The sequence below is a fragment of the Astyanax mexicanus genome, chromosome 9 (assembly GCF_023375975.1).
Source record: "Astyanax mexicanus isolate ESR-SI-001 chromosome 9, AstMex3_surface, whole genome shotgun sequence".
In the NCBI taxonomy this organism is placed as follows: domain Eukaryota; kingdom Metazoa; phylum Chordata; class Actinopteri; order Characiformes; family Acestrorhamphidae; genus Astyanax; species Astyanax mexicanus.
Genome location: NC_064416.1, coordinates 24,256,418 through 24,269,996, shown reverse-complemented (window position 1 = coordinate 24,269,996; position 13,579 = coordinate 24,256,418). Strand labels below are relative to the sequence as shown.

The window sequence follows — 13,579 nt, the reverse complement described above, 5'->3', positions numbered from 1 at the left end:
ACCCTGCTAATAACAAATCCAGCTCATGACTAGCTAGCTGGTCTTTCAGAAAAAAAACATTTTTAAAACACCCCCAGGAGCTAGTTAACGAGCTAGCTTAGTCTTCCAGTATATGTTATGACAGCTGGTCTTAAGCAAGATTTTTAGCAGACAATTACAGTTTATAAATAATTTTGACAGTACACTGACACTAATAGGGGAGACAAGGGACACAACTTTATATTATTTAAATTACAATTAAAACGGTTACTTCACTGCGAGGACATTAGCCTGCTTAGTTTTGTTGTTTAACAATAACCTCAGTAAGTGTAGTCTTCTTACTTACAAAAAAGGAGCCATATTTGAAACTCCTAGAGAATATCACCTAAAGTGTTTGTTTTTAATGTTTTTTTTTACTTTTCTATTAGATGTATTTTGTATGCTGTCCTGTCTTCTACCCATTAAATAATTGTCTTGCATTATAATTTGATGCCTTCCCCTCTTTTTGTCATGTAGTGTGAAAGTAATCATTAGGCCTAAGTCCCAAAAACGTGAATGATAAATAATGATCTTTTTTATTTTAAATATTTGGGACAGTTGTAACAGTGGAGTGACTGTATATAAATATGTTTTTGCAACCTGTACATATCTCATTAAACCACTAAAATACACTGTGTCAGTAGTTGACACATCAGAGTTTGTAGTACACCAAATTGGCAATTCCAGTGTAAATTTTTTGATTTATTGTAAAAAAAAATCACAAAAAGTGTTACAACCATACAAGCCAGTCTCCCCTACTGTCTAAATAGTTTCCACTTAAAGCCTGGAATGCTGCACCACCTCTTTAACTTTAGTGGAGCATGCATGAAACCTCTTGTGAGAACTGTGTAACCTAAGAAGATAATATTTGTTACATTTTTTCTCTCTATGAATTGGGTGTGTGTCAACAAAAAATGCTGATAACTTGATATTGGTTATGTGTTAGTTATGTAGCAAAACATAACCATTGCAGTCTATTTGTAGTGGTTTGGTCGCAAACACTTGCTTATCCAATGTTTTTTATACTTCTTTGTTTGTTTAATTTATTTGTTTGTTAATTTATTTGCTTTTTTGAAAAAGCATTTGACTATAAAATATGGGCAAGTTACATGCCACTCTTGCATGCCACTGTAAATAGATAAGTAAGTAAAAGATTATCTGAGCCATAATGTTAAGGATAACACATTTACAAGTAACAAAGTTCACAGTTTCAAGAAAAAGGGAAAAGGGCTCAAAGCAAAACTATACTGTGTTATAAATTAAGGAAGTGGCTCCACCTCTGAGAAGGCAATCCCTCTGACAATCATAAACAGAATAAAAATGTTTTAAGCTTTTTTTCAGCTGTGAGTTTTCCCCTCAGCTATTACCGTACTGAGTTTGGTGCAGAATGCATTCTGAGATATTTAGCTGTCCCATGTCCTGTCATCTCCTAATTAGTTTTTCATAGCAAAGGCAGAGCAAGAACATATTTGGGAAATTAGATAGATACAAACTTTAAAATAGTAGTGAGTTTATTATGCTTTATATAAAAGCATTAATTTTACTATTGAAATTTTAAATAACCCCCACACAGCCATTCGACTGTATGTGTAATAAGTGAAGAGAACATCTCAGTCTTTTTTACAACAATTGTTGGAAAAGGGTAAAAAAAACAAAATTTGTATATAAGACAATGAGCTCTAGTATTGGTTTTAGCTAGTCTGTCTGATCTGCTGCTCTTTAAAGTTCAGTTCTATCCCTCTTCTAACACACTTGATCCAGTTCATTAAGCATGATGAAAATTTCGAAAGCAAACTAAGCAGTAGTGTTTTTTCCTCCAAGGAGGAACTTCCCTACTGGTACTGTTCATGTGATTTGTGTGGAAAGAAAACAAAAACAAGAAGGCAGTTGTAGTTTTCTAGCAGCAAGCAGTCAGCTGACACCTGCAAGCTAGCCTATTTTAAAGGGGTTTTGACAACAATGATGAATAAATCATAAATCCTACATGTTTAATTGCTTTCTGAAAAAATCCATTCCGATACCCACCAGTACACCAGTATTGGTGGACTTAAGCGTGAGAGGAGACAATACTAGTATACCTGTATAGCGAAACATGTAACTGGGTCAGCACATTTATTTAATCACAGCAGACTTTGTAATCTCATATGGCTCATTATCTGGGTCGACTTTCTGTCCTTGGTGGTGGGAGCAGTCATTTGGTTCAGCTGTATTCAACAGGCCTTTCAGCCATGATATTTTTATATTTATTATGGTGAATGTATGGCTGCTAAGACTATGTACAATGTATTTATTTTTAGGATGTATATATTTTTTATTGAATTTTTAGAATTTATATATATTTTTGCCTAGCCTTTAGTTTACTGACTTCATTGTTCATTGTTCAGTGTTTGCCTAATCAATTACCACTGTTTCATTACAGATTAGATCAGAGGCACCCTGCAAGTTTTTCCTGCACCCACAGCAACCTTAACCAGGAAGAGCAGATAAGAGGGTGGGTGAATGTACGAACAAATTATCACAGGTAGGTCATACATATATTTGTTGTGTATAAACTATTTGCTAATATTAGGCTGAGATCTTTAGATATTTGTTTCTCCTCCTCAGTGATATTTGTCAGGCTTACTCAGTAGATAAATACTAACAAATAGTGTGTAATTAGGTTTTCCTGTTATTTTCTGTATCTGGGCAAAATATGTCCATTAGATGGCGCAATTAGACCAATAATTGTAAGTCCTGCGTTTTCTACCAAAAGCCTACAAGTCGCCCTCTAGTGGAAGGTTTATAAAATGTTTAATCTTTGTTTATAGGACTGACTTGAAGTAGTCATTTATTTTTTATTTAATTTTATTTTTATTTAATTGTTCAAGTGAACTAAAAATGTGGAGGTAAACCACAGTCAAAGAGTAGATACATTCTTAGAGCTCAGATCCAATTAGTTAGAATTTGTTATCTATTTTGATTCCCTTTTTTTATTCTGCTTTGAATCAGTGATTGTATATGTGTACGTGAATGTTTGTGTGTGGTGCCCTGCACTACCCAGGGGTTATTACTGTTTTGTGCCCAGTGATTTGGGGTATAGGCTCTGATCATGAAAAAGTAGATAAAATGATGAATGGATGCTCTGAATCAAATGTGCAGAAGAAACCTAAAAACGTTAGTTTAAATTTGCAAGACATATGAACTGTAGACTTGAGGGAGTCTAAGTCTACTACTGTCTGAGTGTAGATTAGAAGATGTAGAAGAACATACCTATGATGGGAGGTTTGCAGAGGTTTGTAAAGGTATGAATGAATCAATAATATACAATATTTCATTAAACAGGGAAATGGCCTTTAATAAATAAGATCAAGACCACTGACTTGGGGTACATGATAGAAGGTACAGACCTGAGACAGATTTTTTTGTACAATCCATGTATCATAGTTCTAATACTCTTTATATACCATGTGCGTCTTACCTCCAAGTAGGAATGATGAGCATCAGTGGTGTGATATTCTGTAGCGGATTCACTTCTGATTCACTTCAGTGCTTTCACACTGTCAAACAGTCATATGACCATTGTGGACCTGATTTGACCATGCCCACAGGCAGCGTTTCTCATGAGAGGTCTGCAAATTTGGGCCACAGAGTATGACACGCTTATTAGCATTATCTGAAAAAAGGTGCTGGTGACTGCAATCTGATGAAGGACAATTCACAAAACAGGAGACCCAGCATTCAAATTAGCATTAAAATTGTAATATCTGTGCAGCATTGTTCTCGAATAATACACCGAGTACTTACAAATGTTTCATTTGTGTATTTGTGTATTGGGATATGATGAAGAGCACCCTGTAATACAGGGTTGCTGCCATGTACTCTCCATTGGAAAATTGAACTCACAGTGAATAATAACATGTAGATCATTGTTGCCAGAAAGGTCATGATAGTGTAGTCCTCTCAGACGAGATCATTTAATACACACTTCCGCCATTCTGGTATTTTTTGCCTATTTAAAGTGCTTTACATCAATAATTTACACAGTTGAAACAGATGAGAACAAACAACATTCATGGATGAGACATGGGTTAAATTAAATTGTACAATACAGTGATACGTTACTGGAGTGTCTAACTTAATCAACCAAGTGCCCTAACATTTCACCAACAGAAAGAGTAGCACAGAAAATGAATTATAATACATAATATATGCATTGCACAAAGCCACCTAATACAAGTATCTTAGTCATTTTCCAAAACCGATGGTCATAGTTTCAATGAAACATGTCAGATTTCTTTAATGAAGAGCTGGATTTTTTATATAAATTATACAGTACATACAATAAGATGTTTTTTTTTCATTTAATTCTAATTACAGTTGGAGAGCTAGCATTCTACCATACACTCTTGCTTATTCCAGGTTTATATTTGTAGATCTTGCACTGGTGTGAGAATGTCTTTTTTGTTGCTTATTGGTAAAGCAGTGCCCCTGTCCAGAGAAGTCTTGAAATGAATGAGGACCTAAAGGCATCACGGTGGTAGTAGAGGAGGCTTGAAGGTGCAGGTCCCGGAGCAATGACGAGGGGTCAGCATTTTGCACGAGAAATGGTGGAGTGCGTCGTGAGCTTCTGGGAAAAAAGCGGGTGTATCGGTTAAAAATAGACAGCTTGTGAAAAGAAGCAGTCGATGTGTAGGTGGGTGGATGTGTGTGACAGGACAGGACAACTAGGAATAAGGTCTACTTTGAGACAAAAAAATGAGATTTAATCTACCAGAAGCAGACACACAAACAAAGCAGTTTTAGTCGAAGAAAACAACATTTTATGAATATCTGACATCTACTCTCTGAGGTTCTAATATCTGAGGACACACTACAGTCTAATTCAAGTGCCTCCTAGGCCTTCATTACTGTTTGCCTTTACTGGAATCATTGATTACCTTTTAACTTCTGTTGAATAGCATAACGAGCCTTTCTTTCATGGTCCAACTCGCTGCACAATGTGTCTGAGCAGGAGAGACAAAGGATGACTCAGATATGAAAGGCCAATTATCCTACCTCATCTGCTCATCTCCAAATCCACTTATTCAGATTCAAACATTCAGGTAATTTTCTGATATTTATACATGCACCACAAAATCCAAGGAAATGGCTCAGAGCCTGGAATTTCAGGCAGAACACCTTCATGACTACAAAACCAAACACTGATGATTAGTAAAAAAAAATAGTGAATAATCTTAATACTATTCACCATATTAACTATACTTACCTATAACAGTACTAAAGAATAATGTGAAGAGGTTTAGGCTTATACATGTATATTATGTGTATGTATATTACATTTGTATATCTGTATATCTAATATATATTTGGATGTGCTAGGAGTTTATACCCATCTATCCCATTGCATTAGGCATAAGAGCAATTTCTATCTATAAAGAGTCCTTCATTGAGTCCTATTCTGACATTTGTGTCAGCAATGGGTACAACTAAAAGGTGAATGTTGAATGCTTTGATTATAACTTAAAAAAAAAAAAACATTTAGACATGTATTGTGTATGTGCTTTTTCACTTACATTCTGTACATATTTAAAAATATAAGTACAAAATCTAAGTACAATATTTACAGAAGATATATTTTTTGGATCAGTGCTGAGTTCGAGGATGAGCAACTGCCCTAACTTTTAATTAAATGGCAAACCAAGACACAAACTTAAATATTTGAATACCACCAAATATTATTTTCTCAAATCTCACAGTTTCTATGAAATGGAAAGAAATGAAGAGAGCTCACCTCGCACAATCTGCAGCTGCTGGACCATTTCCTCTCGATAGGAGAGCTCTCTTTTCATTTGGTCTTGGAAATTGTCTAAAGGGCAATCAGCAGAATACAAGGAATTAATTAAAGACAGTGAAAATGATCATTAGTAAATAGGTAAATAAAAAAAGAAATCTTTAGTGATTGTAGAAACAAGGCTGAGACTAAATACCTTTCAGACTCTGAAACTCTCTCTCTAGCTTCTTTCTGAGCTCCACCTGCTCCACCAGCTGTTTCTGCAGCTCTTCTGTAGGAAACAAGCATTAACATTTATGTATGATGTAGAAGGTCACGAGACGGTGTATAAAATGTGTTTGTAGATTATGTTAGAGAAATGAACCAAAATGCAGAGATATTAAACACTTGGAATGCATTCCTTTTGGATTGAATTGCCATTTATAAAATATAGGATTGTTTTGATTTAATTTTATTTAATTTTTATTTTCTGCACTAATTTAAAAGTTAAATGTTTTGCATGGTATTCCCCGTAAAAACGAAACTGGAATTTCAGCGAGCTAAACGATTAATCTGCTACATCTTATAATTTAGCTAATAAAAAAAATATAATTATAATAATAATTACAACAACAATTAAATGTATAATAATGATGATAATTAAAAATAGTATTATTATTTTAATACCATTGTTGTTGTAATTATTATAAAAGGTAATGGGTCTACCCCAACGACTAATGTTCATAATGTTCATAATATAATATTATTACGAAATATTAGAAGCACGCGACAGCTATTAGCTATTTTCATTATTTTCTTTGCTTTTTATTTTACTTGTAATTAATATTGTCGAGGTTCTAATTGTTCTAATTGTCAGCTATTCGATGTTAATGTGGTGTCTTACCCTTCGCCATGTGTTCTATGTTTTTTTCGATCATCAGCGCTCCTCGGCCTGGTTCAATGCGCACTGCCTCCATATCTGCATACACACCAAAGAGACCATGCAGTCAGAACACACTCTGCGCCTGCCTTTCTTTTGAACGCTCTCTTTCACATGTCTCTCACTCCTAGTAATATCTGTCTACATTTTGGTTCGTTTGACTGAACGGCATAGTGTAGCGCTGCGTACCGTCGCTGGCCTCCCTCGGGCCTGTTTTACACACTCCGCTCTGCGTCCTCGGCTCCATCTCCTCCACTGTGGACGAGGGTTCCTCCTCATGCGCCTCCTTAACTGCTCACAAACAGTAGAACAAAAAGAAAGATATTTAAAAACTTGTGGTTGGAGTGGATTCACTCATCAATTTCTCCTAAGCAAAAAATAAAAATAAATAAATAAATAAAATATGAGGTTCCAGAAACGTGTATTGCTATATTATTTAGAATCTCCAATAGGTTTATTTTAGTAGCCTTTTTCGTTTTGTTTTATTGTGTTTGATTTAAAGTTATTCACAAATAGTAGATTTTCAATTCAATTGATTTTCCTTTCTTTTGATTTTGTTATTTATTTTGCATTTGTTTTGTTTTATGTGGTTAAAATAATCGTTCAAATACAAACAGTATAAATAAATTGTACTATGATTGAATTAATTAATTATTTGCTGTTATCCTCAAAATAGATTATATATATATATATATATATATATATATATATATATATATATATATATATATATATATATATATTTTTTTTTTTTTTTTTTTTTTTTTTTTTTTAATTATTATTTATTTATTTTTCGGTGTGAAAACACAAGGTCAGGGTTGACAAACGGAAAATACATAAACAACTTTGGATATTAAATGTATAAAATTTTTAAAAATGAATAAAAGAAAAAAGCAGCATCTGTCTGAGTGGTCGTGAGTTCAGCACTACCTTTGGCCTCCCGTGGCTCGCGCTCATATGGGGCCGCTGACCCAAAGCACGCGCCGCTCATCTGCTGCTCGTCCCTCTCGCGTGAGTACACCTGTAAAAACGAAGCGGGCGTCTTTCAGCAATCATCCTCAATATCTCTGCCCCTCACAGACCCTCTCTGTGCTCGGCCGAAGCTAAACGGGTTTATTAAACCTATGATAAAGCCAAATCTGCATACGCACCGTTTAGACCCAATTACACTCACAATCCCGAGCGCTCAGGACAAAATTAAGCTGATTAAAAATCTAAAAGAAATTGCGGATCTCCTCGTGTTCCGCTGCCCTCCCAGATCTATTTCATTACCATCACAATAAATATCAAACAGTGCAAACGATAAGCTTGCTTTAGGATGAGCTGCAGGAGACATTTGCTCCCACTTTACAGAATTACTCAAACAGACTGGACACAGTCATAATGGGCTATTATAAGAAAACGGTGGGCACTGCAATAAACACTCATTTATTTCAATTTCAGCTGATCTTTTATTTTGTAAATGAGCAAAATAAGGTAATTTTTATAATAAACTACTTTTTAGAACAGATGCTTTACCATTCAAGGGATAAATATATTTAAACATGTCCTGTATTACAACAGAACACTCTATATGTTATTAACAGACTGTGCCATTAAGCCATTAAACCAGGCCTAAACTGAGCATACACTGAAATCAAACAATGTTGCTGTATTATAAAAAAAATACACATTTAATTATGTGTACATTTGGTAAACAACTGTGTGAAGCCATGGAGATAATACCATACAAGGATCCTTTTGTTTTCCTTGTCAAGCTTTATTGAGTGTCAGTATGAAGAACCTTTAGTTTAAATTTAAAAAATCTTCACATAACATGAAGGATCTACAGCCTACAATGTGGGCATTCTTAAACTTCACAAAGGTTCTTCACATTTTTATATTTATATTTGACTTATTCAAATTATTTAATGAACCATACATTGAATGGCTGTTTAGGGAACCAAAAGTAGTTATTTTATGGAATTGTGCAAAGAACATTTCTGGCTTCTTGAGTTTACACTCACCTGGAATCGTACCATGGCTTTACTGCTTTCCAACAGTGCTTTGCTCTGCTTCTCCACATCACAAGAGCGTGCCTCACTTGAGTCAGTCGTATGTGGGTCACTCATAGTGGCTAGGTGGCCAGTGTCTTCTTCATGACCCTTTACCCCATCACTGTGTATTGCTGTCAGACATGGAGGGCTGTGCTGGTCATCCACAGAAAGCTGAAGGCACTCATCATCCTCTTGTACTTTGTTGGACTCTACATCAACATCCGGATCATCCACACTGTCCATGTCCGGAGACACTGACCTGTAGCTGGAGCTCTCACTGAGGAAGTCAGGTGACAGGTAGCCAGCCCTGGTTCCAGGGTATGGACCCCTGTTGCCATACAGCTTGGCTATAGACTCTGCATCCTTGACCACAGGCCGGAATGCTGACACATAGCTCATTCGCCTCTGGGCAGCTCCTATCCCTTCCACTGACCTGCTGTCGTCCCCGGACTTGTCTTCTTCACTGCGGCTGGAGCACCGCTCTCCATCTTGTGAGGCATCCTTTGGGGTGCTGGACCGCCGTTCACTTGGTTCAGGTGGGTCCAGCTCGACCTGTCTGATGCAGAGGGGGTCAGAGGGTGGTTTGGGCTGCGGGTGGTGGTATGGTGGCACGGTGGGCCAGAACATGGGAAATGAAGGGTAGGTACTGTCCTTTGTGCCAGGCCAGAAGACAGCAGTAGACAGGCCTGCTTTGCTCTGCTCTCCTGCCAGGACGGTGCCATCATCCTTCTTCTGACATAGGCCGAAAGCTGGGAAGCCATATGGGTGTGGAAAAAGGGGTGGTGGGATCTTTTGCAGCATCCCAAAACCTTTGCTGGGCACTGGGATTACTGGATAACTGCGAACTCCTGTGGTCACGGCCACCCCGGGTCTGTCCTCCTCACTCGGGCAGCGCAGGGGTTTGTGTGGCGCTTCAGGCGGCTCAACATGCGCCCGGCTGCCCGGTGCGTGCACTTTGTGGGGCGGGTGCGCGCTGTCCGAGATTCCCACGGGCAGCGTTCTCTTGCGGCTGCCGCCATTAAACATGGCCTTGACGTCCTCCCACGCGTGTGTGACATCGTCAGGACATCCCTTGTCAGTCAGCTTGAGGTGGCGGCGCCACGAATTGAAGTTGGCCGCGTCAGGCTGCGTGTACTTGGCCTCGGGCGTGCGGTGCGAGTGGAAAATGAATTTGTTGGGCGAGAAGTACATGCTGCAGAAGGAGCACTTTATGCACTTGGCGCGCGAGCTGTTGTAGCGCGCGGGGATGAAGCTGCCGCGGCTGCCCCATGCGCACTCATGCGACACATCGAAAGCGAAGTTCTCGGGGAGTTTGGGCGGCCGATGTTCACCCAGGAACGACTTGCACAATCGCTCGGCCTCGCGTTTAGTGATCATGCCGCAGCGGCGCGACGAAATGGGCATGGCGCCCGCGCGCCGCAGGATCTCCAGCTGCACGGGAGTGCACTGCACGCACGTGATGCCCAGCGCCACGCGCCGATTGTGTATCTCGTTGTAGCTGTAGCTTTTCAGCAGCGTGTTGGAGATCTGGGCCAGGCACAGGCGCTCCTGACCGTCGATGACCAGCGAGACGATGGGGATCCCGTACAGGGAGGTCTCGCTCACCTGGTTGGGCTTTAGCGAGGTGCACGGCTGCAGCTCTTGCTTCCTGGTTGGAGAACAGGTGGAATCTGTGCCCGTGGAAAGCTGGCTCGAGATAGATTCCATTCCTGGAAACAGCTGGAGGACAACACGTACCAGTTACGAAAGGGTCACAAACAAAACAAGTCTTTTTTTTAGTTGTCCGATATATTTAAGTACCTGAATCTAATGGTTTAAAACATTTTATGACGTTATATTACGACATAATTTAGGTCTATATTTTTCAATGTTTATTTAGATGTTTTTGACTACTGTGTAATTTGTTTCTAATTATTTCTTTTTACACAAATATCCATTGTTATAATTATAACGCAATGCAGCCAATTACAAAACAAAAACTAAACACAAATAAATAATTACAATAAAACAAGCTTTACATCACATCAACTGATGGACATTAAAATGCTATCTAACATAATACAACAAAACTATTTTTAAAATTACAATTCAGTTGTTTACAAGATTCCTTCCTTCTTGCCGATGGAAATCAGCAGCTCATGACCTCCTCCAGGCTTTATTAATTCATATGCAAAGACGAAACGAGGAAGAGGATCTTTATACCGAGATCATCATCCTAATTGCTATTAATTAACCCAGTTTGATTCGTTCACGCGGGGTCTGTGCTCCTTCTTTCTCTCGCTCTTTAAACCGTTCGCTGTTAACTTTCAGCCCTCCCTGAACTTTCTGGCTGCTCTGAGAGCAGCAGTTCTGACATTAAAAAATGTAGACAAATATGAAGCTTCTGAAGTTTGAAGAATAATGTGCAACTGTGTTAGCGCAGGGTCTCACACAGCAAGCAGCAGAAGGAAACTACCCTGAGCCCCGCAAAAGAGCTTAGCCGAGCTGTAAGACCGTGTAAGCCGATTTCAGCGTCATTATCAAGGTTCAGCTTTGCGTCTCGGAGCTCTTCGGACCAAAATCCACTAAAGTATAATTAAGACGTTTGTGGAGGAACTCGCTATAGGTCCGGGCCAATTAAACACCTGCTAAATCCACGACTATCGGAACGATTTCTTCTAAGAAATCCCAAATCCTCCTCTGGCTAACCAGGCCAGCCAAATCGCTGAACGCAGAGAAGCACCTGCTTAGCGATATATAATAATAGATATTTTATTAATCTTGTTCGATCCTGTATAAAGATAACGATTTATGGAAACTTATTCTTGCTCTGAAGCAGTCTTACCTTAGCTGAAGAAGAGAGCAGCAGTGCGTTTTAGTTGAGGAGATCTCGCCCACCACCTTCTTCTTGTCTCGGATAATATGCGTGTTTGTTGTAGCCGGTCGTTAGTTGCTGCCTGGTTGTCCTCGGTGAGGTCCTGCAGCATGTGGAAGCTCCAGCTCCAGCTCCAATGTGTGTTTATGTGTGCGTTTCAGTATGTGTATAGCGCGTGGCTGAGCATCCTGAGCTGCTCCAGCACGGCACGAGCTCTGAAGGCGGGCGGAGAGCGACAGCTCCACTAATGGCCGGGCACTCCCACTTAGCGCCAGCACATTTACATTAACCATTCGCCTCCGGGACCAATGAGACACACACATTCACGAGAGCGCGCGCGTACCCACACACACGCACACGACGATGCCACAGAGGCCTGCGGACGTTTAAAGTTCACCACGTGATCTTTTAACACGCCAAAGGGACTTTAAGGTGCTTGAGCGTGGGTGTGTGCGTGTGTTTGTGTATGTGGTATTAGAAGAAAACCAGCGCGTTTTTACTTTACCAGCGTGTTGAGGTTACTTGCTTAATGTGTACATAGCTCGGCGATTATTGCAGCGTTTAGTAAAAATGGTAAGATAAAAAAAACGATTATTTTGTTTCACATGATACATAATTGATATTATATTCGAGTAAGTTAAAAAATAATTTATTTTGCGTACAGTAATTTATTAATGGAAAATGTATTAATCCAATTTATTTAATTAACACGTCATTTTAGTTTTATTTAGCAACGTTTTTTGTAAAAAAAAAAAAACATTTTAAATCTGTAACTAATAACCAAATGTAGGAATCTACAAATAGTCAATAAATCCTTCAGAATGTGAAAGCTGTGAATTTGTGAGCAAAATATGAGCTTGTTGTTTTAGTTCTGCAGGGTGTGAATTATTGATCAGTATTTATAGCGCGATCAGAGTCCAGTGTCCCACTACAGGAGTATCAGTGTCGAGTTCTGAGCTGCTGAACTTCGTCATCTAAAGTTCAGAAAGAGCTCACAGTCAGGGAAAGGACACGGGGCTCTTACAAACGAAATAAACATAAATAACGGAAAAAACACGACTTGGTTATTTGCTAAAAAAGATAACAAATAAATAAATAAATACTGAAACTGTTTCAGGGGGCACGGGTTGAGGGCACCCTGCGTCTTCAATCAGCACAACATCCACGCTTTACATTAAATGTGACCAAATGTTAAATGAGTCAAAAATCGCCCTAAGCGTGTATGTGTGTGTGTGTATATTCACTCTGTGCGCGAGCGCAACATTGTTATTTTAATGGCGGTAAACGGTGCTGGTCTCCAGAGGCTTTGCTCGCAGATGCTCCGGCTCTCAGGGTCCTGCTAAACTTTCAGGAGCTCTTTAAAGCTCAGGCATTATCAGTTTATGTGGCGAGGGTCCCTTTTAAATAAACAGCACGTAAGAGGTTTAGACCAACCACTGATTATTTAGAAAATACCTACTCCTTAAATTATCCCGTAAAGCGTTGTTTGAAGCGACCGTACTTCAAAATAAAACTTCTCCAGATGGTTTTAGATGGTTTGGGACGCGGCCTGGTGCAATATTGATGGCAGGGATGGAGTCTGGAGCTGTAATCCGACCCACAGCCATGCTATTGACTTTCACAGACAAGAGACTTTCTTCTGCGCCAACAATAATTACCATTTTGGACTGTAATTATTCACTTCTTGTAAATTATTCAGGGCTGAGGTGAATGCCGCATTGTTATCCTTTTTTACGCGCCCGTCAAGAAGAGATTCGTCGGGAAAGCGACACCACTGTTACTGTAACCGAGTCTTTTAGTTCAGCTAGAAATAAGCATTTTATTAAAAAACAAAAGCTATTCAGTTATTTAATGCAGTTATTTAAAGGTCCGTTCTATTGTTACACAGTGAATTTGCCAGTGTTGAATTAAAACCTTTAAGGTTAGGGTTAGAGTTAATGAACAATGTGAGTGTAAAATATAACACACACTGGGTTAACTTA

The 13,579-nt window shown here is 38.9% G+C and overlaps 1 protein-coding gene and 1 long non-coding RNA gene across 6 annotated transcripts in view; one reads left to right on the top strand and one right to left on the bottom strand.

The window, feature by feature from the left end:
* Nucleotides 1-13,579, top strand: part of LOC111194772 (uncharacterized) — a 101,104-nt gene that overhangs the window by 424 nt on the left and 87,101 nt on the right. Inside the window, exon 2 of the long non-coding RNA XR_002651252.2 lies at nucleotides 2,438-2,539. This is a non-coding gene — a long non-coding RNA (uncharacterized LOC111194772). The remainder of the gene's footprint in view (nucleotides 1-2,437; nucleotides 2,540-13,579) is intronic.
* Nucleotides 3,344-11,883, bottom strand: skor1b (SKI family transcriptional corepressor 1b). Of its 5 annotated transcripts, none has more exons than XM_049483484.1 (9): nucleotides 11,568-11,883; nucleotides 8,714-10,462; nucleotides 7,638-7,728; nucleotides 6,897-6,998; nucleotides 6,672-6,746; nucleotides 5,985-6,059; nucleotides 5,789-5,863; nucleotides 4,935-5,000; nucleotides 3,344-4,624 (listed from the first exon to the last, which is right to left on the bottom strand). In XM_049483484.1, exons 2-9 carry the CDS (start codon nucleotides 10,448-10,450, stop codon nucleotides 4,527-4,529), a joined length of 2,319 nt encoding a protein of 772 aa, XP_049339441.1. In that variant the 5' UTR covers nucleotides 10,451-10,462; nucleotides 11,568-11,883; the 3' UTR covers nucleotides 3,344-4,526. The 5 variants fall into 5 exon arrangements, with proteins under 5 accessions (XP_049339441.1, XP_022535397.1, XP_022535400.1 ...); XM_022679676.2 differs by having other exon boundaries at nucleotides 3,344-4,621; XM_022679679.2 differs by lacking the exon at nucleotides 4,935-5,000.

Coding starts and splice junctions, on each gene's coding strand:
- skor1b (XM_049483484.1), bottom strand. CDS start 10,450: ATGGAATCTATCTCGAGCCAGCTTTCCACGGGCACAGATTCCACCTGT. Junction 5,001..5,788: donor GCAGCTGCAGATTGTGCGAG/GTGAGCTCTCTT, acceptor TCTCCTGCTCAG/ACACATTGTGCAGCGAGTTG. Junction 4,625..4,934: donor TATTCAACAGAAGTTAAAAG/GTAATCAATGAT, acceptor CTTTTTTCCCAG/AAGCTCACGACGCACTCCAC.